The following is a 27,903-nucleotide window of genomic DNA, read 5'->3' on the forward strand; positions in this document are numbered from 1 at the left end:
ATGTTTCTCTCTCACATCTATGCTTTTCTCTCTCCCTTCCTCTCTCTAAAAGCAATGGAAAAAAAAAATCCTTGGGTGATAGATAGATATAGATAGATAGATAGATAGATAGATAGATAGATCGACCGACCTGGCATTCTCACCATCTAGGACTTCTAAGCTGGAATGGACACTCAGCGTTGGGTCTGCAAAGCCTCCCATTGGGCCTTGCCTGACTGCCTGTGCCTTGAAGCTGGAAAGGCTACACATTTGCCATAAGCAAGTGACCAATAAAAGTAGACCTGGACCCCAGCCTCAGTCCCTGCCCATCTGTTTAGAATGTCCTTAGCTCCTTCACTCTGTAACTCATTCCCTATGGCCAGCTTTGCCCTTGTCCTCGGACTTGACACTTCAGACTGTTCCTCCCCGACTGACCTGGCTCCCGTGCCTCTTGGACTAAGCAGACACTGCGGCATGCACACCTACTAATTGAATCTTGCCTCCAGGACATTGCTGCCCTTTATGATCCTCCTTAGACTATCCCTTATCATAAAAGTTGGTCACGTATGCAAGCCAAAGGTGATCAACCCAAGCTTTCTGGGAGACTTGAGAGAAATAGGCAGTCAGATGTACTTGTCTGCCCCAGTGCTGGATGTCCAGGTCTCTGAGTCCACAGGACTCAAGGCTCAGTCTTAGACTAGGAGATTCCTCTTGTACTTGGTTAGATGAACATACTTTCTCCACCCAACACATTCACTCGTGCCATCCTTAGGCCATGGCAATGGGAGTTGGGGGTGGGGGGCTCATCTTCATTGGGCATCAACTAAATGTATCCCATCTATGACACTCTGTCTTTACATTGAATTAACTACCTACGATTACTCATTTCAAGAGAGTATAGGGATATCCTTGTGGTAATCTGCATCTCATTGAAATTTCAAGACTTGAACAAGTCAACGTGCACTATTAACATAACTAACTCAATGCATGAGTCTACTCCATAAATTAAGGAGGTTTTTCCAAGGAACTCCCTTCTTCTATTTACCAACAGATACCTTGTTTCCAAAACTATTTTTAAATTAACTAAATATTTTTTGTTGGTGTTCAATTAGAAGTCATAGCATATTAAAGGAGTTCATGTTTTCTATACAAATATTTAGCAAAGTGACTAGATTTCATTGCCTAAAATTTTAAGTTTCCTTATACACTCAATGCAGACTCCGCAAATCATTCACTTTCAAACTGTCCACGTAGCAACCACTGGAGAAAATAATAATGGCTTTGTCCTAGGTAAAAATCCCTAAAGCAGGGCCTGACATAGAGGTTCTTGTGAACGTGGTTTGTTGTGGGATGTGCCCGCAGGAGAAGGGGAATCAGAGCAGCTGGAGGGTCAGGTGAAGGAGCTAAGCAAGGATGTGGTCTCAGAGGGACTTGGCTTCAGGCTGGTCCCACCCATGGGGAGCGCTGGAACACAGACTCTATCACCCAGTGGTGCCAAAGGGGATGGCCTTTGTATATTTCTGTCACTCAGTCATTGGCCATGCCTGCCCCCAGGAGGCAGTGGGGACATGACATCCCCAAGCAAGGAGGACCTTGTTTGGATGAGAGCAATCCTCTGAGAAAAAGGCACCCGTGAGCCATTAGCAGCCAACACTCAATGCGTCAGCATGATAAATAAGATCCGAACAAGGCACCAACAGCGTCGCCACTGTAAACATCCTCTAGTGCCACAAGATGCAATGTAAAAACACCCTCCACTAGGAATGAATTTAAAATGCAGATGGACCCTTGGCATTGTGTACCATTAACATTGTGTCACCATTATAATAAATAATATAACATGAGGAAATATTACATCACACTGAGTCCAGGACCTTTCTGCTCTGCCCTTGTTTGGTCATTAGTTTAATTATTTCCTGACCTATTCTGACCTCGTCCGATTGCTCCAAAAAGCCAGATCGACCAAACCCTGAATGGAAAACACACACACACACACATACACACACACACAACTAGAAAGACAAAGCAGTGTTCAGTCACCAATTAAGTTATCTCTTAGCAGGAAAGGCCAAACAGAAATCAAGGGGAATATTAAAAAGCAAAGGTCAAATCCGTGTATTCTCAGAATGGAATTAAAACCCTGAGGTGCCATCAATCATTGAACTGGACAGTCGTTTTAGGAGCTGTACAGCTTAAATAAGAAAATACCGACACCCTCTAGAACCATTTCCTTTGATTTCAAATAGATACTTTCCTTTCAGCCACAGTATGTGTCCATCTTAAAACGCAGTGGCCAGACCTCAGTGGTTTGGCCAATGGGATTGTTAACCTCGTGTTTTCACTGCTACTCTTTTTACTAAGGGGCAAAAATGCCGTGTGATGCCCCGTCCAACCGAAGTGATCTCTTTGTATTCTTTGCTCATGTGGTCCCCTTGAGAGAATCATGCTGAGTCTGGAGCCTGAATTTTAAGTGAGAGTAAGAAAAACAGGAGCCCAGTCAGGCTAAGGAGATGGTGACCCGACCAGGTTTGCAGGAGCTGGCCCTGTCTGGCCAGGAGAAGACATGGGGAAACCTGATCACTGTCTCCAGAGAGCTGAAGAGATCTCATTTGGAAGAGAGATGAGACTCACCCAGGGTCCCAAGCACACAGTGATGGATGATACAGTGAGGCAGAGTTCAACACAAAAAGGAAGAGCTTCTAAAGGTAATTTTAGAAATAGACACCATAAAGTTGGGGAGAGGAGACCTTCCACAGTAAAATATACGATATGTTTAGAAATGCTGTATGCTATCCTCCCTTTAGCCCTTCACAGCACTCTTTAGCATTGCCGAGTCCTTCTATCCTGAGAACGGCCTAGCTTTATGGATGGAGAACAGAGGGAGTGGAGCAAATGGATTGTAACTGAAGAGTCTCCCTCCTAATATCCACTTTTCTCTAATTCTTCTTGACTGCTGTTCAACCCTTCTTGGCGTCTATCTCGTTAATGTGCACAATTCAGAGAGCCCTTCCAATGCCTGTAAAAGCAAATTCATTAACAAGTTATTGAGACTTCAATCCCGGCCCAGTGTTCTCAGAAAACATCGTACCCGGCCCCGTTCAACTAAAGGGGCACAAAATACTTTTAAGCCAGCCTCTTCTATTAGTTTCCTGAAATTTTATGCCTGCTGCCAAGCGCTGTTTGTTTTAAGAAATCTCTCACTGCAAATTACCTAAATGAAAAAGTAAACCACATTCCTTGCAGCAAAGATGGAGCAGAAGTGGCTTTTAGCTGGCTGTAAGGAAGGAGGTATCTTAGAGTCTCACACAGAAATGGAAGCAACAGCTGTTAGGGGCTAGTGTTATCCTCTGGGGCACCAATGGGACATGCAGGTCATTGCTTTGAAAATGTAAAAATCCTCGACCTGCCACCAAAAGCGAAGACAGGATGAGGGGAGGTGGAGAGGACTTCCCATGGTACCATATTTCTCATCATCACTCCTTTCTACTCCATCTCTCCCTGTACCCTCATTTCAAATCAATCAAGACCCAATGAAAATGTTCTGGACACCAGGTCTTGGCTGACCACTTATTTTCTCTGAATTTGCATGTCGTTTTCCAGACAAACTTGACTTTGGTAAGCTCCTTGAAGACGTGGCCAGGTCTAATGTATGTGCCTATTCCCACAGCAGCACATACCTGGCACTCAATATTTTATAAAAGAGTAATTAGTGAGTGGGGGAAAAATCGTCTGCCTTCAAATACTCACTGACACAAATCAAAGCGAATTTAAAACAACACAGAAGAAAAACATGGGAAAATCTCTGACCTTTCTGAAACCCAGTCAGGTACATCAAGACTCCAGCCTGCCCACAAGGAAGCTGGACACGGAAGTCCTATTTTCTCATCTGTCATCTTTCTCTTTATTTCTCCTTTGCCTATTTTCACGCCAAGTTCCTCGGCGCACAGAGGGCCATTACAGAAATACCTCCATTGTGAACTATGGCCATATCCAAATAAAATGATGTCCTATCTTGTTTAATTCTTTTGCCAAAAATTCCACTGTTGCAGTAACCCTTCCACCGTACTTTTTTTTCTAATTGCCTGCTATGCCTTTATCTACCCTTTAACTTCAAACCTTTTCAGTGTGTTATCTAATTGCTTCTTTTGAAAATATACTTAATTGGATTTTAGATTATGTTTTCTCCTCAGCCTGAATTTTTATTCTTAAACAGAAGAGGTTTGTCGATTTGCATTCATTGTTATGACCTACATATTTGGCCTTTCTTCTGTCTGTTACTCTTTTTTGTATTTCCCATGTCCTTCCATTGTGTGTGCACTTGTGCGTTAGCTGTGTGTGGTTTATGTGTTTTCTTTTCATGACCTTTCATGTTTTGAAAGACATATATGTTTCTCCTAATGATTACCTCTAAGATTTCCAAAATACAATCTTTATTCTCCATTTCTCAAGTTATTAAAAGTAAAAGTGAAGATGGTATTTTGATTCCTCAGTTATTTGAGATGCGCTCACCAAACTTTTAATCCCAACTTCCATCCCACCAGCAGTAGCATTTCTCCGTCTTGCTTTTGCACACTGAGTACAGCATTCTTATCAACCCAGATTTGTATTGTTATTCCAGTGTTTTGCAGGTCAGGCCTTTGAGAATAAATCTCAAGGTACATGGACATTTTATAACAGGACTTGTACATCTCTTTAAACATTTCTAGTTTTAACTGATTTCGACATTTACCACCAGTTCTCTAATGACATAACATCTCCAATCTTAAGCTCTTCCCTTTGTTTTGTTTCCCAGTTGTTCCTGAGCACCGAAGGCATGAGTGAGTAAATTGCCATGGCCCCCACTTGCTTGGCTCGTGCCTCTCTTGCAGATCGGGGCTGATTGGTGATGAGTTCAACCTGGATCTTCTTGCAGTCTCTTCTCAATGTCCCTTGGCCATATTCTATGGCTTCCTGTTCCTGCCCACTCCGCCTTTACTGAAGCTAGTAGCCCATTCTCCTTTTCAAAATTAGTCCACGAAATCCAAAGATCTGGGACGTGTGGCTTTACGACAGTATTTAAATCACCTGTAGGGTCACTGCCTGCCTTCATACGTCTAATAAGGATTTTGATTATAAAATTTTATTTTTTGCTTCCTTACAGTCCCCACACACTATTTCAGGTCTTTTCTTTTTAATCTCTTCCTTTGACTCCTTTATTGTAATATCCAGTTCTCTTGTATTTTTTTTGTCAACAAAAACTAGATGCTGTATATAAGTGTCTTTTGTTTAACATAATGACACAAGATATGTCTTCTCTTATGGCATTGCTGACAGGAGCAAGGGAGGTGGGTATGTCATGCAGTCACACAGGCTAGGCAAATGGCGAGGGTGACAGCATCAACTCCAGAGGGCGGAGGCGGTGGTGTGTCGCGCTGTGTTCTCTGTAGTAGCCGTAGTGCTAAGCCTGGCACAATTCTGTAACTGTTGTTCAGTATGAATTTTTAACTAAGTGAATGAGTAGATAAATGACTGCTCGACCAATGAGAACTATTGTCAGAATTATGATTATGATTATTTTTGTTAAACACAAAGCAACATACTCAGAATTAAGAAGGTAGAACTCTAGATAACCTCGATAACCAATTATCCATCAAACACTGGCACCAGCTCTGTGCCTGGCCCTGTGCTGTACCTGCCATCTTCATAAATTCAAGTGAGGAGGCCAAGAGGTCACAAAGGAAAGGGGAATAGAAGTAATCTAGAAACCAAGAAGCGACAGGGGGCTGCGGTCACTTTAAGCTGAGACCTGTTGGGCCTCCCCTCACGACAGACTCTGCAGTGTTCAGAGAACAAGGTGGGTTTAACCAGCCTCGTGCTGCTCTCACTGGTCTTCTTCCAGAGCTATCCGATCCCCACCCCCACTCAGGTAGGTGATCAGGCTAGGACATCCTGAAGCCAGGTTACCGATGGGAGGATCTCTGAACCACACTTGGGGACCAGTTTGGGAGAGTCAGGAAGCATAAAGAACTGTTAGTCTAGTTAATCTCGATGACGTTGGTCATATTTCTACATATGTTCCTGATTCTGTTTTTCTCAATGTACACATGCGCTAATATTAGGAAGACAGGGACACTGCCTCTCTCCTCCACCCCTTCATTTACAACACCTCATGACTATTGAGAATAAGAAAGGGACCACGTGGTGAAAAGAGAATCTTTATCTGTGTCCAACTTCCCAAAAAATAAAAATTTCCCAAGCTGGCAGACACTGCCGTTATCTTATCAATGTAGGAAAGAAAATGCGGAACTTCATTCCTGTGAATTGTTTATTTTACTAGTGATTGAAGAAAGACTTAAATGGTCAAGTTTGGGGGAAAACACCATTTTTAAAAAGTCAGCCAAAGGAAAGAGATGGGCCCTCTTCAGTGAGAGATGATGACGCTTGCAAGTGCTTTGGTGATTTCCTGAGCTTTGTATTTTAGGACCTTTTAACACCAAACCTTAGCAGAAAGAAATGATAATACTAGAAAGTATCTTCACTGCGTATATAACCAACCAGAGTGGAGAGAATGACAGTTAAGGTGATCTTTTGTTAAATTTTTAGTCATTCCCTATCTGTCACCAGCTAGATGCTATTTAGTAATATCATAGCAAATATACACTGATTATATATATTTCCATGTTCTTCTGACCTACTGTGCTTCATATATTCTCCCCTTGTCCTATCCACCAAGAAATAAAAATGGTGCCAGGGCAGAAGGAAAGCAGGAGGAATCAATCAAAGCTGGGCTTGGGTGGACAGAAGTAGACAGTACTGTGAATGCTGGATACACTTTGAGAGTTTTCTAAACCTGAAGCTGCAAAGCCTTTTTGTGCCTGTGCTGTTGCTGGCTCTCGTCTTCCTGCTGGGTGTCAGACCAAACCATGACAGACAAATGTAGACAGGCTTCCTGCCCTTGGACCCATGAGCAGTTCTGTGTGTGTGGAAGCTAGGGATCTAGGGGACTAGGCCATCTACTGCTGTAAACACAGGGAGATAAGGGCCTGTTGGGAAATGGGTACCCTGAGCTTCCCTTCAGCTGCCGTGACAAGGAAGGCTCCACTGACTGACTTTAGACTGGTCGTCTTGGTTGTGCAGCCACCGTGGATGCCACATCATGAAATGACAGAACTGGGCCCATCGTCAAAAGTGGGACATCCTCCCTGTGTATCTGAGACTCAAAGCATCAGGCAGGTGTGTGTGTCTGCATGTGTCTGTGTTTCTAGGGGAGACACCTGCACACTATGACCCAGCCATTAAAGAAAGAGGATGGGGGCAAGGGAAATACATGGTTATTTCCTACCGAAGCACTTTCTTTGTAGCTTATCAATACTGGCTGGTTGTACAACCAGAAAACAAAGCACAGATTATTTTTTTCACATGCTAAGCCTACCTGAGAGGAAAATATAAAAGCCTACAGCTGCCCTGCACTCCCCACCCCAACAACAAGACAAGAAACAAGTTCATGAGTGCAGATGCTTACAGGTGTGTGCAGTCCATACACACCATACACACACTCTCACACCCCCACCTTCCACTACACAGGAGAATTGACACAGGAAACGTGTGTTTCCATTGGCATAGCAGGATCATGGTTTAAAGAATTCACACCCACTTCAGCCTGTGCCTGAGCCCTTACGATCTAAAATCCAAGCACCATCTTCATCCTGTTCATAATATCATAAAGAGAGGTCACAAAGAGGGACAATGAACCAGCCTGACTCGGTTTGGCCCAGAAGGACTCTATCACTTTGCATGAGATCAGCCTGATGTCCCTGTTGATAAAAGGAGATTTCGGGGAACATTTTCAGAGAATCTGTTTTCTGGTTTTAGAAAGAGAAATGAAAAACACCTATTTGATAGAGGTGGTATGAAGATCACATGAGACTGTAGCCAAAAGCAGTGGTTTACAGGTAGTGGTAACAGGGCTCTTGGCTTCTCCCTGTCTTGCTGTGCTGCTGCTGGCCTGCCCTCCTTTCCAGGGTCTAGCTTCTCACTTCAGCTACCAGAACCTTGCTTCCCAGATGTCTTGTCAATGCCAAAATACTTAAATGTGCCCACAGTGGAACAAAGCATCTTCTTCTCTCATACAACCTGCCCCTTCCCTGATGTCCTTTCCCGTTGGGGCAGATGGCACCTGCGTGCTCTCAGCTACCTGGCCAGGACTCAAGGCCACCTTGGACTCCTCCCTTCCTGCCCTGTCCAAAAATCCCACCCACAAGCACACTGTCAATTCTCCTTCTGTGAGTTCCCTGCAGCCAGGCTACTCCTCCCTTCTCCACTGCTCCCATCCCAGTCCAGGCTTCAACACATCTCACATGAGCTGTTTTAAGAACTTTTGAAATGATGTTCTTTTTGTCCATCTCTACGTCCTCATTCACTTTACACATGCTGCCAAACCGCTTTTGAGAGCAAGCAGACACTGAATTACTGCTCTCCTCAGGAATGGTTGTACTACCCCATTGCCTAAAGATCTGCTTGATGCTTATTCTAAAACCTCTAGTCGCTGACAAAGGTGAAGAAGGGCTTTGTCCCATCTCATTTGTAGAAGGTGAAGCTTCGTTCACTACTCTGGACATCCGTCATCAATAGCACTGGTGAGCATCTATGAGCAGATCATCGTTACAAACTCAAAATACAGAGCTGCAAGAGGGAGCCGGGAGAGAGGCAGAGCGGCGCAGGGGGGTCATAGGTGGGTACTTGCATTCTGACTCTGCACTTCATAGATCAACTGACCTTGGACAACTTAATTTACCTCCTCTCAATCCCAGTGTCTTTCAAATGACATCGAAAATAATACCTAATTCATGGAATTTCTGACAACGTGACATAAATAATGTTCTTTGTGAACTATAACACTTAACAATGGTTCACTATTAGTAAAGCTACCTTTCTGTATGAAAGGTTGATGTTGGTAGTCTGCCAACTTCCTAGGAAAGCATTTTGGGGATGGCAAGAAGGGGTAGTGCATAGACTGGCTAATCCATTCTTGGGAGGTCTCAGGATAAATACAAATGCTTGAGCCCGAAGCTAGAAGAATAATTGTGAGGAAAGCAAATGAGACTGTGAACACTGCAGACCTCGGAGAAGAGGAGAAGGAACAGCAGAGATTATTAATACCGGGGTCAGGGGTGTCAAGTCCAGATATCTCCCAGATGGTCATGAGAAAGTGATCATCCTGGAGGACATCTCCTCTCAGAATTTTAAGCCAAACACCCATGACAGAAGGAAAGCTTGGTGGCCATGATATTACAATGTGAAGTGATGACCCAGGGGGTAAAGGCTATGGACTCCAAGCTCAAAGCTCTGAGCCAACCCAACTCCTGTTGCTATTTTTAAAGTTCAGTGCGGGTAAGGGGCGGGGGAAGTAGGGAGAGTTTTTCCACTAGTAGTCAGGAACCGAAATAGGAAAGATCAACAGAGGCATTTATAAACAATGAATGCCATTAATTTTTTCAAGCTAAGAAGGGGGTTGGAAAAGTTGTAGTGTAGCAAGGAGTGGGGAATGTATGCAGAGAAAGATGGCCCGGGGGTCTGCACAATTTTTAATGGTCTTTTCTGCTTGCTTGATGGCATTTCAAGTCACTGGTGAATTACTATGTCACTGACTTTCTTGGAAAACTTAGAAACCCTCTTGTTCAATTGAACTCATAGTGGGAAAGACATAGGCTGGGCTATTTTTAATCAAGGTCTTATGACTAGAGTTCAAGTGTGATATAAAACATGTCCCCCCCTTTTCCCCTTTAGAAGGAAATTTTCTAACTATTAAGTGATGTCTAAAGTTTGGGAGCAGTTTAAGGGGTATTGCTCTGATTCCAAAGCTCCAGCTCTTTGTAGTACACCACTAAGAGGGCAGTGACAAGTAATCTAGGACTCCTTTTGGGATCGTGAGAAACGGGTCATTGTAAGCCCTTGTTTGAGCTATGTCTGCTTAACTTCCCAGCATGGGGCAATGAGAAGACCATTATTAGCCCAAAAGGCTGGACATAGTTTTCTAGTATCAGCTGTGCCGTGAAGGAACAGTATAGTGCTTGTCCAAGCACTTTGCTTCTTTGAGCCTTAGTTTTTTTTACCTGTAAAATGAGAGGGTTGCCTACTTGTGGTTATCTTTTTATTATTTTTCATCTTTGCACATTTGATAGAAAAAATGCATATCTTGCTATTTTTATTTCTAGTTCTTTGATCACTAATTCAATCTGCCATTCATTAAATGGCTTAACTTTCAATTTCATTTCTTTTATAAGCTGTCAGTTTATGTCTTGGACCATATATTTTTGGTTTATTCATCTTTTCCTTTTAATTTGTAAGAAATGCTCATAAATCTTTTGTAACCCCTTAATCGTACCCTCAATTTTATAAGGCAAACATGTTCCCAATTTATCTGCCCTTCAGTTTTGTACTAGTGGGTATATTTTTATGTAATCAAATTTACCAACCTTTTCGTATATTGTTTTCTCTCATGAAAATCTTACTTAGAAAGATCTTCCTAAATCAAGAATAAATATGCTGGTATTTATATTTTCTTCAATTAATATAATTGTTTCAACTTTTACTTAATTTCTTAACCCATCCAAACTTTTGTTCAGAATATGCTATGAACTAAGTATCTAGTGTTTCCCCAAAATAATTTACCAGGCGACTCAACATCTGTTAAATAATTCCTCTTTTCACTGCTGACTTGAAAGTCATTTTTTTCAAACATTAAATTCTTAAAGATGTTTAAGTATATCTTGTGTTCAGCACCAGTAGTGCTCTGGTTTAATTATTATTGTGGTTTACAATAGCTCTTTTTCAAAAATATTTTGCTGTTCTCAAGCATTTATTCTTCAACATTAATTTTAGAATCATTTTGTGAAGGCTTCCACCCAAATCCCATTGAGATTTCAGCTAGAAGTCTGGTATATTTGCAGAACTATTTGGAGAAAATTGGCATCCCTTCAATGCATTTCTTTTTTCTTATTTAATAATAGCACGCTGAGTATTAGTAACATCAGGCATCTTTGTCTTCTTTCCAACTTAAATAGGAATTCATTCAAAAAATGCTTGTGGGGTATCTCCTCTGTGCCAGGTTTTGCTCCGAGCACTTAGTTTGCATCAGTGAACGAACCAGGCAAATATCTTTGCCTTTGTAGAGCTGACATTGTATTTGAAGAGACGATGGATGGAGAGATGGATGGATGGAGTTTTCTAAGGTGATAGGTAATGTGGTGGAAAGAACAATGTTAAGCAGGGTGAGAAAGATCGGAAGTCCCGGGGCAAGGGGAAGGTTGCTGTACCGCATGAGATGGTCAGAGTCGATCAGATCTGAGCAAGACTCGAAGGTGAGAAAACTCTGAGGAAGGAGCATCCAAGTGAAGGAAACAACTAGAGCAAAGCAGGAACATGCTGTGTTTAAGCACCGGCCAGGTAGCCAGCGTGGGGTGCAGCAGAATTAATGAAGAGCAAAGAGGAAAGGAGGGCAGGGATCTGGTGCAACTCTGCTGGCCATGGTGAGGACTCTGGCTTTTACTCTGTAAAGTAACTACAGCACTTGAATTGTACTTGAAAGTGTCGCTCTGGCTGCTATAGGAAGAACAGAGTTTGCTGGGACGAGGACAAGGATTGAAGCAGAGAAGACAGGAGACTACTACTGCAGTAATTCAGGTAATAGATCAAGGTAGAGCAGGAAGAATTGAGAATGGTCCAGATTCATGATATATTTTGGAGGAAGTACCCAGCAGGATTTTCTGCATGTGGGCTGCCTGGGGAAAATAGGAAACAGGGATGCTTCTGAGGTTTCTGGCCCTGGTAACTGGAAGAATCATTTGCCATCAACTGAGATGGGGAAATTGTAGGCTGAGTAGTTTCGATCCCATGAAACCTTTTGTTAAGCCGAAATGGCATAAAGCAGAGCATCTCATGCTTTCCAAAAGTTTGCTTTGTGCCAGAAAGTCCTACGTTTGTATGGTGGCAGACTTCTTTGTAAAAGTGAAAATCCTCTTTGGATTCCTGTAGTTAGGTCTGTTTTCGTGCCACAACAGCAGAGTTAAATAGATGCAATAGAAACCATGTGGCCTGCAAAACCTAAAATATTTACTTTCTTGCCCTTTACAGAGAAATTTTTCTGGCTTCTAAGCTAACTCCTCAGAAGGAAAAAACAAACAGACAAACAAACAAAAACACCTCCTAAATTTGGGTCCAAGCTTGGCATTGTTGAAAGGTTTTCTTCTGGAGAGATCCTTCATTCTGCTGCCAAAATCTCTACATTCTTGGAATGTAGGTGGTTTTCAAAGAAAAAATCAGGAGGTATCTGTTTTTCTCCTGGTAACTATGTCTTCACTTGATTATCCTGCAAACTGCATTTTGAAAAGACTGTACTAGACAGTGAGAAAGTATTTCTAATGCTGTGGTGAATGTCACACTGGTGGTGCGCTCAGTGCGGGAGAGATGAGTACCAGAGAGGCAGGAGAGTAATTCCATCCCCTCTCCCTCTGGGGGTGGGAGGAGCTGCAGAGAAGGCTAACCTGCACTGCCCCCTCTAGCCCTCAGCCTCTTCTTTCTCCCCCATTTTCTTAGAATCAAAATGGTAAATGAGGGCAAGGGTGGGGAGGGGGGTGGGTCCACCAATGTCAGCAGATGTGGCATTCTCAGTTCTGACAGCTTCTCCACAACCCTTGCCCGAGCTTCCCAAATCCTAGTCTGATCTGAAACCTAAATTTTGATGTTTCAGCTGTGTTTTTCTACAGCGCAAATGAGAGTTTGCACCCATTCATTTTTGTCCTGCTTTTTTTAAAAAAAGTCTTTTCTTCTCATTCTCAAACCTGCCCCAGGGTAGCTTTTTGATACAGCTCCCTGGAGGATCTCTCCAGCCAAAGGCCGGACCATGCACTGTAGACATCCACGTGCCTGGAGAGCCGGGGGGCCAGCGCTGGGCACACTGACAGCTCACTGGGGCTTTAACGTAGCACCGGTGCTCGATAGTTCTCTCTTCGTTTAGCCATGGCTCTGAAAACGTGGCATTTCGGTCCACCTCAGGTTGTTAAAGGCCCTTAAACCGTCAACTTCTCACATTAGTACATAAATAAAATATAGTTATTGTACATTATCATATATATTTAAATAGTATTTGCATAATAATATAGTAGATTAATATCAATCTTATTTATGAAAGAACGATGGAGTGAATTATTCCATTACATAAATGAAATATTTCTTTAACATATTATGCCATATTTGAGTTCCAAAGGTATTTGAAGGAACATTTTACACAATAAGGATCAATTTACTTATTTGTAAATTGAGTCGTAAGGAGGGATTTGGATGTGAGGCACACAGCCAGGTAGGATGGAGCTCTCTCCAGGTCGTGCCTGATCCAGTCCTGAGTTTCAAACATCCAGGTAAGCCTTAAGGAATCTGGAAATTGTGCCCTCATGGAAAGTCACCATTCAGAAATGCCTATGACACGCCTTCCAGCTGTGCTCACCTTTGCAAGGTGAGTTATGCTTACCAAAGACGGTAGGACCCTTGATTTTCCCATTCTGTGCCCATGACCCCTTTCTCAGATGGGAAGAATGAGGCTCAGAGATTGAGTACCTTGTCCAACATCTCAGAGCTGAGGACTAATATCAAAACCTTTTGATGCCTGAGGCCTGACTTCTTCCACCCCGCCACGACATCTTTATATATCATATATGCAAGTACACACACATATGTAAGTATGAACATACTAATACAATACGATTTCGGCCTGGACGTTTTAATAAGCTGTAAAACAGCGGCCCTGCTTTTGTACTTTTATATTCTTCCATTTGCACGTCTCTGGGTCCACTCCTCCTTTTAAGAGAATCAACCAAGATGAGAACATTGTTTTTATTAAGGGCATTTATGACATTGATGCCATTTTCAAAACAAAAAATAAGTCCCTGAATTAGTGCATATCAAAACTAGAAACAGCAGTGTACCCTTTTATCAGCATGTGCATTTGTGGCCTTGACTCCTAATGCATTACTGAGCGTGTGAGTAATCACCAGCTTAGAGGGCTTGGCAATGAAGTCTGCTGTGGGAAGAACTCTCTATTTCCTGCACTTTCCTCCCGCATGTTCACAAGGGCCTGTGCTGGGCTCTAGAGCACTGGAGCCTGTAACCCTACATCTTCATATACTGAGGACCACATTATCCCGAGGGGGTGACTTGACTCAGATCCCAGCAACTTCACTTATTTACTTTTTGTCACAGTAGCACATGAGATGAGTTTAAACATGTTACTGGTGGCACTGCAAACTCTACGATGAAAACTGCCTCATTGCATAACCCAGACTAACTTCCAAAACAGCAACTGCTTTCAACCTCTTTGTATTTTCTGGGATTTATTTCAATATTTCTATATTGCTGTGCTTCTACTACTATTTATTGATTAATCAAACATTTATTGGCTTTCTGCAATAGGAGATGAGAATTCAGCTCTCAGCCCTCCAACGCTCTCCTGCGTGTTTCCTTCTCACTCTCACCGGCCCAAAAAGAGTCACATCACCATCTTCGCTCCCTTGCTTTCATCTTCCCAAGTAGTTTTATCACAATTTTGTGTGAACAAATAGCCCATTTACACACTGTTGTGACTATTGCACACTTCTGATTCAAGCATTTTCCTGTGATTATATTTCTTTCCTTATACAGGTTTTATATTTCCTCAAATTAGAAATTACCCTTTTCATTTTCTTGACTTTCATGCACATAAAATTGCTTTTTTTCAAATGCTCCATGTATGTGTCAAATGTCACATCTATTATGATATCCAAACCTCAAAAACGTCAGCAAACTTTAAAGTTCCATTTCCATCTTGCAGCACCTGTCTAGGGCTATTGCAGAGTTTTCATACGGAAAACGCTGTATCAGTTCTGCTGTGCGCTGGATCTGCCCATTTCCTCTTCCTTGATTTGTTCCCTCATCTTTCTAGCGCACATCCTTCATTAGTTTTCTAAGAAAGGGTATGGGTAAAGTTAATATTTTGAACCCCTGAAGATCTGAAGAGGTGTTTATTCTGTCTTCATACCTGTTGGTAATTTGACTGGATATAAGATTCTAGGTCAAAAATTATTGTCTCCCAGAATTTTGAAATTCCACATATTTTGAAGGTCCATGGTCTTCTCGTTTCCAAGTTGCTATTGGGAAATTCAGTCTTCCTCTTTTCTACTCAATTTATTACCATTCCTCCAGTTGCTCTCTATATTCCAAATATATGTTGAACTCTCTTCTAGTCTCACTGCTCTTCCCAGTAACCTTGTTGAGATTTATACAATTTGTTAATTCTTGGACTGTAATTTCATTGGGGTTTTTGTATGAGTAAGGGAAATCATGTAGCCAGTCTATCATGTTTACTCAAAGTCCAGTGACATCTTTATGTTTCCAAGTATATACAATGTAACCCTTTATGTTTCAGCCCATACAATCCACTTTGCATATGTTTTGACACTGTAACTATTAGACACCCTGAGAGTAGCTAGTACTATTCCTATTTGATAAAGAAACAGCTGAGGCTCTAAGAATGTTAATAGTCTTCTTAAGTTTAAATAGCTAGCATGAGACAGATGTGAATTTAAATTCATGTGTTTCTCACTCTCCTTGAAGCATCAGGGTCACGTGCAGTGATGTCTTTGTGATCGAGGTCGCTGTATTAATAACACATGTCAATCCACAGCTTTCCCCTGTCTTGCTGCAGTAAACTAATACCACTGCTTGATATGAGTTATTCCTTCGAACTATCCTCTGAACCACAGCATACAAGTTTTACTCTTCAATCATTCTTATTACTCCAGAGCAGAAATTGGAACACCTAAAACCAAATAATTGTTGATGACTCATACAAAACAGTAGATTATATTAGAACAGACAAAGAAAACTAAAATTATGGTGTTCAGGTCTGAAGGAAGGAAAACAGCCTTTAATATATAACGGTGCCCTTTCAGAGTCCAGCACACAATAAAATAACTTTATTCTTTGAAGCTTTTACTTACATTTTCACAAAGGGCACAAAGAGCCTTCTGTAATCCAAAAAACAAAAAAAATAAGTGGTTCCTTTCAAAGTCCTGTCTTTTGAAGGCATTGCAGTCTTTCAGCTAAGTTGTTCCTCTCAAAAGTGAAAAAAGACTTTCCAGCTGGTATTGGTGAACATGCAGACAAACCCAGTAATTTATGGTGTGTTTACAGATCACTATGATTTTCTGTGGTTATAGCAGCGGACATGCTTTGTGTTAAATGAATCCTTCCTGAAGGGGTTTTCAGGTACTACCTCCCAAAGGGTTTCCAGGCCCTTGTCAAGGCAAAAGTTTTCCAGTTGTTTTGGGGCTTTGGGGTTTTTTTGTTTTGTTTTGTTTTGTTTCAGCTGAATGTCAGGTTTTTGCATCCATTATTTTACCATCTTATTATACCCAAGTACATTTTCCTGTAGGTTAAGCAACCCAAGGAAAGGGAGGAAATGTTTAGGTCAAGCAGTAAGAGTGACCCTAGGCAGGCCCTTCTCTGACCTGGGGCAAATCATTCTGCTGCTTAGACCCCCAGGCTGCTTATCTGTAGAAGGAGATCATACAGATAAATGATCTCCAAGTCCTCTTTCAGCTCTGGAATGTCGTTTCTAAACCATCAGTGAATCATGGCTTCAATTTATTATCTAAATCAGCCACCACTGTTTCAATACCTGTGTGACTATGAAAGACTTTCTTTATTAATTTATTTCATACATCGGCCGTCATACTCAGAGCTGGTTATACAATGACAAATGAACTTAGCGTCATTGCGTTCATAGTCCAGAGGAAAAGGCAGACATAATCAAACTCTCCAATAAATAATTATGATTAAAAAAAATACCTTGAGAGAGTATTTTTGACAAGGAATAACAGGAAAAACATAATTTAGACAGTGGGAGGGGAAGGTTTCCAAGAAAGCTTCATTGAAGAAATGACAAGTGATTCAAAGGATGAGGAATAGTAAGACAAGTGAAAAATGATAGAAACAGCATTCTAGGCATATAGGGCAGCATGTGCAAAGATCCCGAGGCATTAAAGATTTGGGCATTCAAGGAACTTGAAGAAGATCATGTGGTTAGAGCATAGTGAACAAGAGGGGTTGGCCTGTGACAAAGTTCGAAGGGGGTTCCCATCAAATCATATAAAGCCTCACCACCATGAGGAGCATTTTATATAACACCAGAAAGACAGGGAGAACCTACTGAAAGATGGTTAAACAAGAAAAGGGCTTGATTCAAGTATCTTTTTAAAAGACTACTCTGGTCACTACTCAGATTGGAGGAAGGCAAAAACAGATAAAGCCAGGTCAATGGAGAATTAGTTCAGATAAGGGCTAATGGTGGTTTGGAGAGGAGGAAGCTATGGTGGAGGAGAAGGTGAATTGTACATATCCTCCTTTTGCATCTGTAGTCAGCTGTGATACACAGTGGGATATCTGTTCCACCAGTATTGGTCACTTTTCTGAGAGTTACCCAATAACTCAGAGTCAGTGATAAGAATTCAGGTAAAGATGCACAAAATTTCTGGACTCCCAGTACTCAGCAGTACATGCAGAAGAGCAGAAACAGGTGACCTATATAAAGAGAAAGAAAGTGGAATTTGCCAGCTGGAATTGAGAGAACAATGAAAGTGAAGGCAGCTAAGATTTTCTGGGGTAATGGATAGAAATGGAGTGGGAAGAACCAAACCTGACACCTTAGGTAGGAAGTGTGGGAGAAGGTAAGAGACTCTACCATAATATTTTGCCCCCTTTGAAAGGTTCATGCACAAGTCGCAGAAGAGAAGAATTCCCTGGGTTGTGGAAGTGATCGCCTTTCCAGTGAGTTCATACTAGTCACCAGCAAAGGGTAGGGTGTATCCTAACCAAAGCTCACCGTGTGTCTGACAGGAACAAATGCTAAGCACGGACTGCGCTGCAAAGCCTGTAAGATGAGCATCCACCACAAGTGCTTGGACGGCCTGGCACCCCAGCGGTGCATGGGCAAGCTGGTAAGGGCTCGTGCCAGGAGAGAGCCCCAAGAACGCCTTGCACAGGCACTTGCCTGCCCCTATGAGATCACTCCATTCAAACTCCTTCCCTGCAGCACCCCCTGAGAACTGACACCTGGAAGGCAGCCCCGGAATCCCTGGCCTGCTGACTTGGCTTCCTAGTTGGCAAAATGATAGAGCAGAGGAGGAGCTTCGTCAGCATAAGAGATGAATACTCCACGTGGAAAATGGACTTGGTATCCTTAATAGGATGACCAACTTGTCCCAGATTGGGACTTTCTCAGTTTTAGCATTGGAAGTCCCACATCCTGGACTGTCTAGGTTATAAAAGTGAAACCTAAGCACCCCAGGAACATTGCCTTAGACCCAGGCAAACTAGGGTGGTTGGTTATTCTAGTACTCGATTGGCTGACTGCTCAATGGGTATCATGAATGGGGCAGAGATCAGCGACCCTCCCCAAAGTGGAGAGAGTAATAAAAATCTGCAGCACAGTAATAGAATCATGGTGGCCAAACCAAGGGAGGTTGGGTAACCCTGGCCCTGTCTGGACTGATCTTATCATCTCAGGAGTATGGTCTTCATTCATTACTGGAGCCACACATAGTTAAAAAGCAACCCGGAGGATATTTCAAAACTAGGATAGCCAAAGAATTGTAGAAGGAACCAAGAATTTCTACCCTAGAGATACTTACAGCATGATAGCTGTCTTCAGTAATAATAATAATAATAATAATAATAATAATAATACCTGTTACACAAAAGAAGTATTGTCCTCTGTGGCTCCAGGAGAAAGGACCTAGTAGGTACCAAGTCTTAATAATCAGAGATAAAGTCAACAAAGACCTACCTCCAAGGTTAGTGCGAGCTCCCCCACCCACCCACCCACCCTCCATCACTGGCAATGTGCAAACAAAGGAGAACAGCAATGCCAGGACTATTGGAGAGGATTGTGGGATTCCAACAGAACCTGGGCCACTAAGTTTTCTTTCAATTGTGGGATATAGTAAGTCAAGGCTCTTAAAGAGTTCATCATCTTACTCTGATTGACAATGTCCTCTTCTCTAAAACCCGACCTACCTGTTCCCCTCCTCCTCCTCCAATGGTGATTCCTGCATGCCAAGGCAAAGACCGTGAGTGAGAGGTCAGAAAAACAGAATATAATCTAGAACACAAAGCAAATGGTTCTGGGTAGAGCTCATCAGACAGGCAAAGATCTTTAGGCTGACCTCTGATCTGCTTTCCCATTCCCAGGCCTTTTATGATTTTAACAAACCACAATAATAAGCTGTGCTGAAATGAGGCATCATGATCCATTTGTATTCTGGGAGATAATGAGGATCCCAGACACAAGGGAGGCTGCCGTGGGCTGCAGAGAGGGGAGAAGCAGGACAGGGAAGGGCAGGGCTAGGGCTTGCTTTCTGGATGGAGTGTGGCTTAGGACAAGTCAGCATCTTAAAGGCAGAAAAGCAGGTGCCCCTAGAAAAACCAACTGGTTTAATTTTTAGAGTTCTTATGTGATTTTCTCCATCTCATCAGAGGCATTAAGCCCTTCTCTTTCTCATTCTCTCTCCAGCCCAAGGGGTTTCGGCGTTACTACAGCTCCCCCTTGCTCATTCATGAACAGTTTGGATGCATTAAAGAAGTTATGCCTATTGGTGAGTTGGGACATTGGTGGGCTGAGCTGGGTTTGGAGCAGCGATGTCAGAGTTAATGGCTGCTGATCTCCCAGGCCTGTGAAAAACGTGAGGTGTGTTTGTGCATTTGTTTTGGTGACTGATGGGGTTATGATTGCCTGTGTATTTTGCTGAAAGGGAGATGTAAGGTAGACCAAATTCTTCAGGAATGTTCATCTTCTCCCTGATGAATCTTGAACTACACCCAAGTCCCTAAGGCTGCTGATGTGCTATCCCACCCATAGGCAGCATGTTGGAGTGGAGAGAGCATGGGGTGTGGCACCCCACAGACCTGGTTCAAAGCCCAGCTTCCCCACTGACCAATGTGTGTCTGAACAAGCTACCCAACCCGTCAACCCCTATCAAATGAGAACAGTAATGGCTGCTTTTCACAATTGTTGTAAAAAATAAATTTAAATTATAGACCAATGCTGGGAGGGCACTCAGTGCATATCAGTTATTCTTTAATGAGAACAAACAATGCCTTACACATATAGATGTTTCTGGTTTGAATTTATTCTTTAACGATATCGTTCAGTGTACTTCTATGTTTTTTTCTCTCTCAAATTCTCTACACTGATGTTTGCCTCTTGGCGGGAGTAAGAGGGCAAGTTTTAAACTAAAAATTTATAAACTAAAAAGTTTGGCATTAGAATTCATGAAACCTGGGAGTGTCAAATTCTTTCAAAAACAGTTGCTTCCTACGGCAAACTTTTTGTCTCAAGGCTTCATACCTGGGAGAGCTGAGCCTTGCACTAGAGGAAGTAAAGCTGGTCTCTGGGGAGAACCTTGAGATTAGAGTCCCGGGGACAGATAATAACAGGAAAAATCAATCCATCAGGAAGTGTTTGGGAGCAGAGGGTGCTGGGTGCAGTGGAGGGACCTGGCAAATGGGCCTACATCATGGGGGTCACATATGGGAGGAAAGTTTGACCACAAAAGGCCCATTTTCCCAGGGCTTAGTGGGTCTGCCTCTCAGACCCTGCTTTTCAGTGCATTTGAAAGGTGATGCATGATGCAACCCAGGATATGTGATAGGTGATTGGATGCATTCCTGACAGTGAGGTGAGGAAACCTTTCTCTCAGATGAGCTTTCTCTTCCATTGCAGCCTGTGGCAATAAGGTGGACCCCGTCTACGAGACCCTCCGCTTCGGCACTTCCCTGGCTCAGAGGACAAAGAAGAGCAGCTCTGGCAGTGGCTCTGACTCACCTCACAGAACCTCTGTAATTGCCCTCTTCCTCCCTTGGTCCACCATGGTCTTCTTGGGCAGGGTGGGGCTCAGGCACTGCAGAGGGGTTCCACCTAAATGGGTCATGAGGGCAGGTCTGTTGGGAGTCAGGCAGCCTCCAAAAGGAAACACTCTCCATCACCCTCTCACCAGTGTTAGATAACATGTCAGTCAGCACAGAAAGCTTACTCAGACAATGGCAGAAGCAGGGAGTCCCAGCTGTGCCCAGTTCTCCCTCCACCTACATCCCAGTTCAGCAATACAGCCATTTCTCACATCTGCTCAGTCCTTTCTCTCTAAGGCAAGGTATACCCTTGGTTTCACACAAAAACTGCCCTCCCCAGAGGTGCTTGACCTGCGACTTAGTGAGGCTTCTCTCCATGAGACACTTACCCCTCCCAAGCACCTCTCCAGTGTTTTACCTGACCTAAAGGGAGTGCCCCATGCATCTCTATGACCTGCTATCATCATCCTGCCTCTGGGTGCCCCAGCCAGAATTTCTAAAAATGCTCCAAGTGCCATACAACTCTACAGCTCAAGGCCACCATCTCTTCTGCAAAGAGACATGGAATTTCCCATTCACATTTCCAATTAGGATAGCTTGCACACAATGATCAGTTTCGTTGTTGCAGCCTCTGCTGAACGGGGGAATTCCAGGAAAGACAGAGGGAAGCCTTCAAATGGTTGGCCCCCCAGGGCCCTCTCAACATGCAGCGATTAGGATGGGTTGTGGGAGGAGGGCAGGCCAACCCCTGAGAGGGGTTCTCAGGAGCTGAGTTGAAGCATCTCCTTCACTAGGTGTGGGTCAATCAGAAAGATAACAGATTATCTTACCTCTGTAGTAGGTATGCAAGTCTAATGGGTAAGTAGGTAGGTTTGTACGTCTCCTGACCAATGCCACATGGGTATCCTAGAAGCCATCTTTAAACTTACAGAAAGCCCTGTTCTTCATATATCCCACTTACTTCAAAGAGGAAATGAAAATGATTCTTACTCTTTTTCCTTGCTGAACATATAATTGATATTAATTAGTTCTTTCTTTTACTACTCAGTGAAGATGAATTAAGTGCTTATAATTACCAGCAATGTAGGGGACAAAAAAAGAAATGAAGGACAAATGGAAGGTTCCAGTCAAGTTGGCAGTGTAGGTAAATGCAGTACTGGAATGTCCCACAACCATATTAAAATTACATCTGAACTACAGAACAACCATCTTTCAGAACCACCTGAAATATAGCTGAACAGAAGTCCTATAACTAAGGATATAAAGAAGAAGCCACGTTGAAACTGGTAGGAGGAGCAAAGAGGTTGAAAGAGCTGGTTCCATACCCACGTAGGACTGTTAAAAATAAGGAGGGATATCTCAGATGCAGAGGGCCCACCTGAGAAGCCAGAGGTCCCGCCACACACCAGGGCCCCCAGCCCAGGGTGCCAGGCCTGGGAAGAGAAGTGTCCATAACTTATGGTTATGAAAACCAGCAGGATTATGGCTGAATGAGACAGAGGGCTGCAGAAGTCCCAGGCATTCCTCTTAAAGGGCCTACACATGGACTTACCTGAACTCACTTGCTTTAAGCTCCAGCACTGGGGCAACAGCTGAAAAGGCACCAGGGACACCCACGGAGGAAATGAATTATCTGGCATAAGGATGAGGGCTGAATGGGACAGCTTTCTCCAAGACAGAAGTATTGGCTGTGCCACTGCTCCTTTGCTGAGCCCTCCCCCCACAGAGCCAGCAGGTGGGTGTCATATCTGAGTGTCCATCAACCTGGCTAACACAGTTTGTCCCATCCTAGTGATTGCCTGAAACCCCACCCCACTCAATTATGGGCCAACCCAAGTCATTTGCAGTGGTTTTTCTATACAAATGGCCTGATTGGCTTAGGCTTCAAACCATCCTACAATCTCTCAAACAAGCAGCATCTGGTCTTGGTATGCCCTGTATCTCTCACTGAGTGGACCCATGCCCAGCATTAGCAGCAGCTGGACTTGGTTCATTGCTTTGCATCTCCTAGGCACCTCCAAGCCCAACACAAGTACTGGCCATCTGCAAATCACCTTGTAGCTCATGCAGGATGGGCAGGACTCAGGTGGTAGCTGACCTTGGCCTGTACCTCCTAGGAAGCCCCAGAGCCAGCACACCCAGTGGACAGCTTCAGGCCATACTGAAGCACCACCCTCAAGGGTTCACAAGCAACACACTCAAGGGTCAGACTCATCAGGCACCAGAGCCCCACAAAAGTTAAGTCCTGCTCTGTGGGGTGGGCCCCTGCATAGCTGATTCTTCACAGTAGTGACAGCCAGTCCTCACAGTTGATTGGCCTGAGGGTAAGTCCCTCCCACTGATGTGCCAGCAACAATCAAAGCTCAACTACAACAGGAGGTACACACAGCCCACACAATGGGAGTCAGGGGCAGGGTGCATCTGGAGTGCCCAGCTTGGGTGATTAGGGAGGCTGTGCTGCTGAGCCTCATGGGACACCTACTACATAAGACCACTCTACCAAGCTCAAGAGATGTAGAACCAAACATAGAGAGGCTGCCAAAATAAGGAGAAAAAAAAAAAAACATGTCCCAAATGTAAAAATAGAACAAAACTCCAGAAAAAGAACTAAATGGAGACATGCAATCAACCAAATGCAGAGTTCAAAACACTGGTAATAAGGATGCTCTTTGAATTTAGGAGGAAAGTAGGTGAACTTAGTGAGGACCTCAACAAAGAAATAGAAAGCATAAAAAAGAACCAGTCAGAAATGAAGAATACATTATAGTAGATAAAACAGGATCAAATCAGAGATTTGGAAGATAAGGAAGCAGAAAACATCCGATCAGAACAGCAAAAAAAAAAAAAGAATTAAAAAAAATGATGATAGTATAAGTGTCTGGAACAGCTTCAACATACCAACATTCGCATCATGGGTTTACCAGAAGAAGAAGAGGGGGCAAGGAATTGAAAACCTATGTAAAAAAAATTTATTTTTCTACTTTGGTGAAGGAAATAGGCATATAAATCCAGGAAGTGCAAAGAGTACCAAACAAGATGAACCCAAAGAGGCCCACTTCAAGACACATCATAATTAAAATGCCAATGATTAAAGACAGAGAATCTTAAAAGCAGCAAGAATAAAGCAGTTAGTTACTTACAAGGGAGCTCCCATGAGACTGTCAAGTGATTTCCAAACAGAAACATTTCTGTCCAGAAGGGACTGGCAAGAAGTATTCAAAGTGATGCAGAACAAGGACCTACAACCAAGATTACTCTAGAATTGAAGGACAGATAAAGAGCCTCTCAGATAAGAAAAAGCTAAAGGAGTTTATCACCACCAAACCAACATTACAAGAAGTGTTAAAGGGTCTTCTTTAAGAAAAAGAAGAAAAGAAATGAGAGGATCAAAACTATGAATAATAAAATTGCAATAAATATATACCTACCAACAATACCATTAAATGCAAATGGTTTAAATGCTCCAATCAAAAGACATATGGAGGATGAATGGATAACAAAACAAGACCCTTACATATGCTGTCTACAAGAGACTCATTTCAGATTGAAAGACACATGCAGACTGGAAGTAAAGGGATGAAAGAAATATTTCATTAAAATGGAAACAAGCAAGCAAACAAAAAAATCTGGGATAGCAATACTTACACCAGACAAAACAGACTTTAAAACAAAGGCTTTGTAACAAGAGACAAAGAAGGGTCCAGCAATTCCACTTCTGGTTATTTATCCAAAGAAACCCAAAACACTAAGTCAAAAAGACTTATATATCCCTATGTTCACTGCAGCATTGTTTAGAATAGCCAAGATACGGAAACAACCTAAGTGCGCATCGACAGATGAAATAATAAAGGGTGGTGCGTATATAAAATGGAATATGATTTGGCTATTTAAAAAAATGAAATCTTGCCATCTGCAACAGCCTGATGGACCTAGAGGCTATTGTGCTGAGTGAAATAAATCAGACAGAGAAAGACAAATGCCATAAGATTTCACTTATGTGTGGAATCCAAAAAAAACAAAAACAAAAATGAACAAGCAAAGAGGAAAGATATTCGTAGTTACAGAGAACTTTTTGACACTTGCCAGAGGGGAGGGGCTTGGGGAGGTGGGTGAAAAAGTTGAAGGGATTAAGAAGTATAAATTGGTAGTTACAAAATAGTCATAGGGATGCAAAATACAACATGAGGAATACAGTCAATAACACTGTAATAACTATGTACGGTGTCAGATGGGCGAGAGATTTACTGAAATGATCACTTAGTAAATTATATAAATTTCTAATCACTGGTTGTATACCTGAAACTAATATAATTTGATATGTCAACTGTAATCAAGAAATAAACAATAAACAAAAGGAAGGAATCAGACAAAAAAGAAGAAGTCGAGGGCATGACTCTTTAGCCTTAGAAATCACAACTTATTTCTGAAGAACAAACTGAGAGAAGAAAGCTGATAATAGTAGTTTATTTAGCATCTTTATATGTCTTATCCTATCTTTATGCAGAAGAAGAACATATTGTGTATGTGTTAAGCATTATAATAACTATGTCATGTTAAGTGCTAAAGATTTCATAGTAAAGATGGAAAATGTTTAGCTTCAGTAGGCATTGCCTCAAAACAGTGAGGGTATAATTTGTAACATTTTAAGATGCCTGATCCTGATGAACTCCCTGGGGGGCTATAAATCAAATCAGTAGTCCCAATGATAATGTTAATTCACTTACTGAAAGGAGGATAGAAACAGTGCTCCATGCAACGGAAATATACAAAGTAGCATATGGATAGGATATATATTATATACAAACACATTATGGCTGAGTAGGTTGGATAGTAGTAATAGTGTAAGTAGAGTTCCTAGCACAGGGCCTGGCATAATTGGCACTCAGTAAGTAAGTAGAAGTTGCTGTTTTTTTCATTAAGCATCTAGGCCAGCTGGGTTTTCTCCAAACTGGACTGATTAAGTGAAACAAGGTTGTAATCTACTCAAAAGGTCAATATGTTCTGAGAAGAGCGTTTCCCAGAGCTACCTTTAACAAGGTCTATTCTTAGCTCTGCAGGAAACCCCTGTATCAATCACTCCAGGGTTCCACTCTGTTCTGCTCAGCCTGTACTTCTGACGTGTCCTCCAGCCACTCCTGTGTTGGAGTGTCCCCAGGGGTCCGCTTTGGCTTGGGCTTTGTGTTCTATGTGCTCTTCCAGTGAACTTTTTTAACATTCCTCTTGCCCAACCATCATCTGTCTCTAAGCTGATGCCTCCCTTAGGTATTTCCTGTCCTGACATCTTTTCCAAGTGCCAGACCCATCCTACAGATCTCTCAAAATCAGCATGTCCACACAACACTCACCCTCCACTGGTGAGTAGCTCCTGTAATTCAGAACTCAGGATCCCTTCTCTCTATGCCCCAGGTTTGAACCCCATCATCTCTCATGAAGATTATTACAAAGGTCCTCTTCCTTTTGAGTCTACTCTTAGCAATACCTCCAGATGTATCATCTTTCAAAGAAAGCCTTGGTGCAATTAAAACACTCTATGGACTCCCTTATGCCCCAACTCTTTAGCAAGACAAACAAGGCCTGACACTACCCTAAAGGTCCTCCTTCACCTGAACTCACCAAGCTTTTTAGCATCTGCACACCTTAGAGCATGCTGGTCCCCCCACTTGGAATTCTTTAAGACCCAGGTTGGTTTTTACACAAACTGTGAAGAGCTCTCAGACTCCCCAAGCATGGTGAATTGTGCCTCCCACAAGCCTTCAAAACTTTCTTTCTTACAGCATCTAGAGCACTGCACTGTAATTCTCTGCTTTTGCATCTCTTTTCTGAACTAAACGCTGAATCTCTACACATCAGGGCCCCATTCCTTATTCATTTCATTACACCAGCACCGGGCACTTAGTGGGCACAGGAGAAATGCTTGATGAACAAGGAAGAATTAACAAGAAATCCTTGAAGACTGACACAGAGCCCTCAGGGATTCACACTGCACCTCCTTCTCATGCCCTCAGCACCAGGCACAGTTTGCCACTCTCTGGATAGCAGAGCCTCTCCAGCCGTTGAGCCTTGCCTACACCCTGTCTCTGCCTCTGTGCAGATAGCAGCTCTCTTCCTGGTATGAGTTGGGCATCCCTTCCCTGGGTTCCCATAGCAACCAATTTATTCATAATGTTTTGCATATTGCTTGGAAATTTTCATGTTTTGGTTTATTTTTCTCTTTCTTCTGCAGTGCCTTCCTCAACTAGACTAAGCTGCTTCAATATAAGGACTCTTATTCACTTACTCCCATTGCTTTATGCCAGTGAAACTCAAACTTCTGTGGGTATCAGAATTCACTGAAGAGCTTTGTAAAAATATGAAGGCCAAGGCGATGTTCTACTTCAACAAGCCTGGACCTCTGTGTGTATTATTAGCTCTTCAGGTGATAGGTGATTCTGATATCCTCCAAAGTTTGACAGCCTCTGACCTGTACAGTCCCAGTCTTTGTATAGCCTAAGTATGTGGTGGATGAACGAATGAGTTAATGAATGAATGAATACCGCCCTAAATCAAACTCTCTAAACTTCTAAGATGAACCTAAAACCAGCAGTGAGTTCAAACAGTGGTTCTCAATGTGTGGTATCTGGATCAGCAGCAGCATTGCCTGGGAACTTGTTACAAAGGCAAACATGCATTTTCCTCTCAGACCTACAGAATCAGAAAATCTGAGGGTGGGGCCCAATAATCTGTGTTTTAACAAACACTCCAGGTGACTCTGATGCACATTAACGTTAGAGAATCATTGAATTAAATAAAGGATGTAAGTTTATTTCCAAGAAACCAGCCCTGCCAGCCCCTCCTCTTTCTTCTTCATATTCCCTCATTCTTGTTCCCACTTGTTCTTACTCCCTCTCTGTGTGACCAGCTCTTGAATCACACATTCATGCTGGATCTGAGCTCTGGAGGTTCCAAAATGCCAATCATGTCCCTAACACCACGGACCATGTTGCATCCTTCCTCAGGAGAGTGAGGAGGACG

General features: G+C 42.7%; 1 protein-coding gene across 1 annotated transcript in view; it reads left to right on the forward strand.

The window, feature by feature from the left end:
- Positions 1-27,903, forward strand: part of STAC (SH3 and cysteine rich domain) — a 122,035-nt gene that overhangs the window by 49,426 nt on the left and 44,706 nt on the right. Inside the window, exons 3-5 of the mRNA XM_024566002.4 lie at positions 17,884-17,984; positions 19,559-19,640; positions 20,768-20,883. Coding sequence (XP_024421770.1) covers positions 17,884-17,984; positions 19,559-19,640; positions 20,768-20,883 — 299 coding nt within the window. The remainder of the gene's footprint in view (positions 1-17,883; positions 17,985-19,558; positions 19,641-20,767; positions 20,884-27,903) is intronic.

Source organism: Desmodus rotundus, chromosome 8, assembly GCF_022682495.2.
Source record: "Desmodus rotundus isolate HL8 chromosome 8, HLdesRot8A.1, whole genome shotgun sequence".
NCBI classification, from domain to species: Eukaryota; Metazoa; Chordata; class Mammalia; order Chiroptera; family Phyllostomidae; genus Desmodus; species Desmodus rotundus.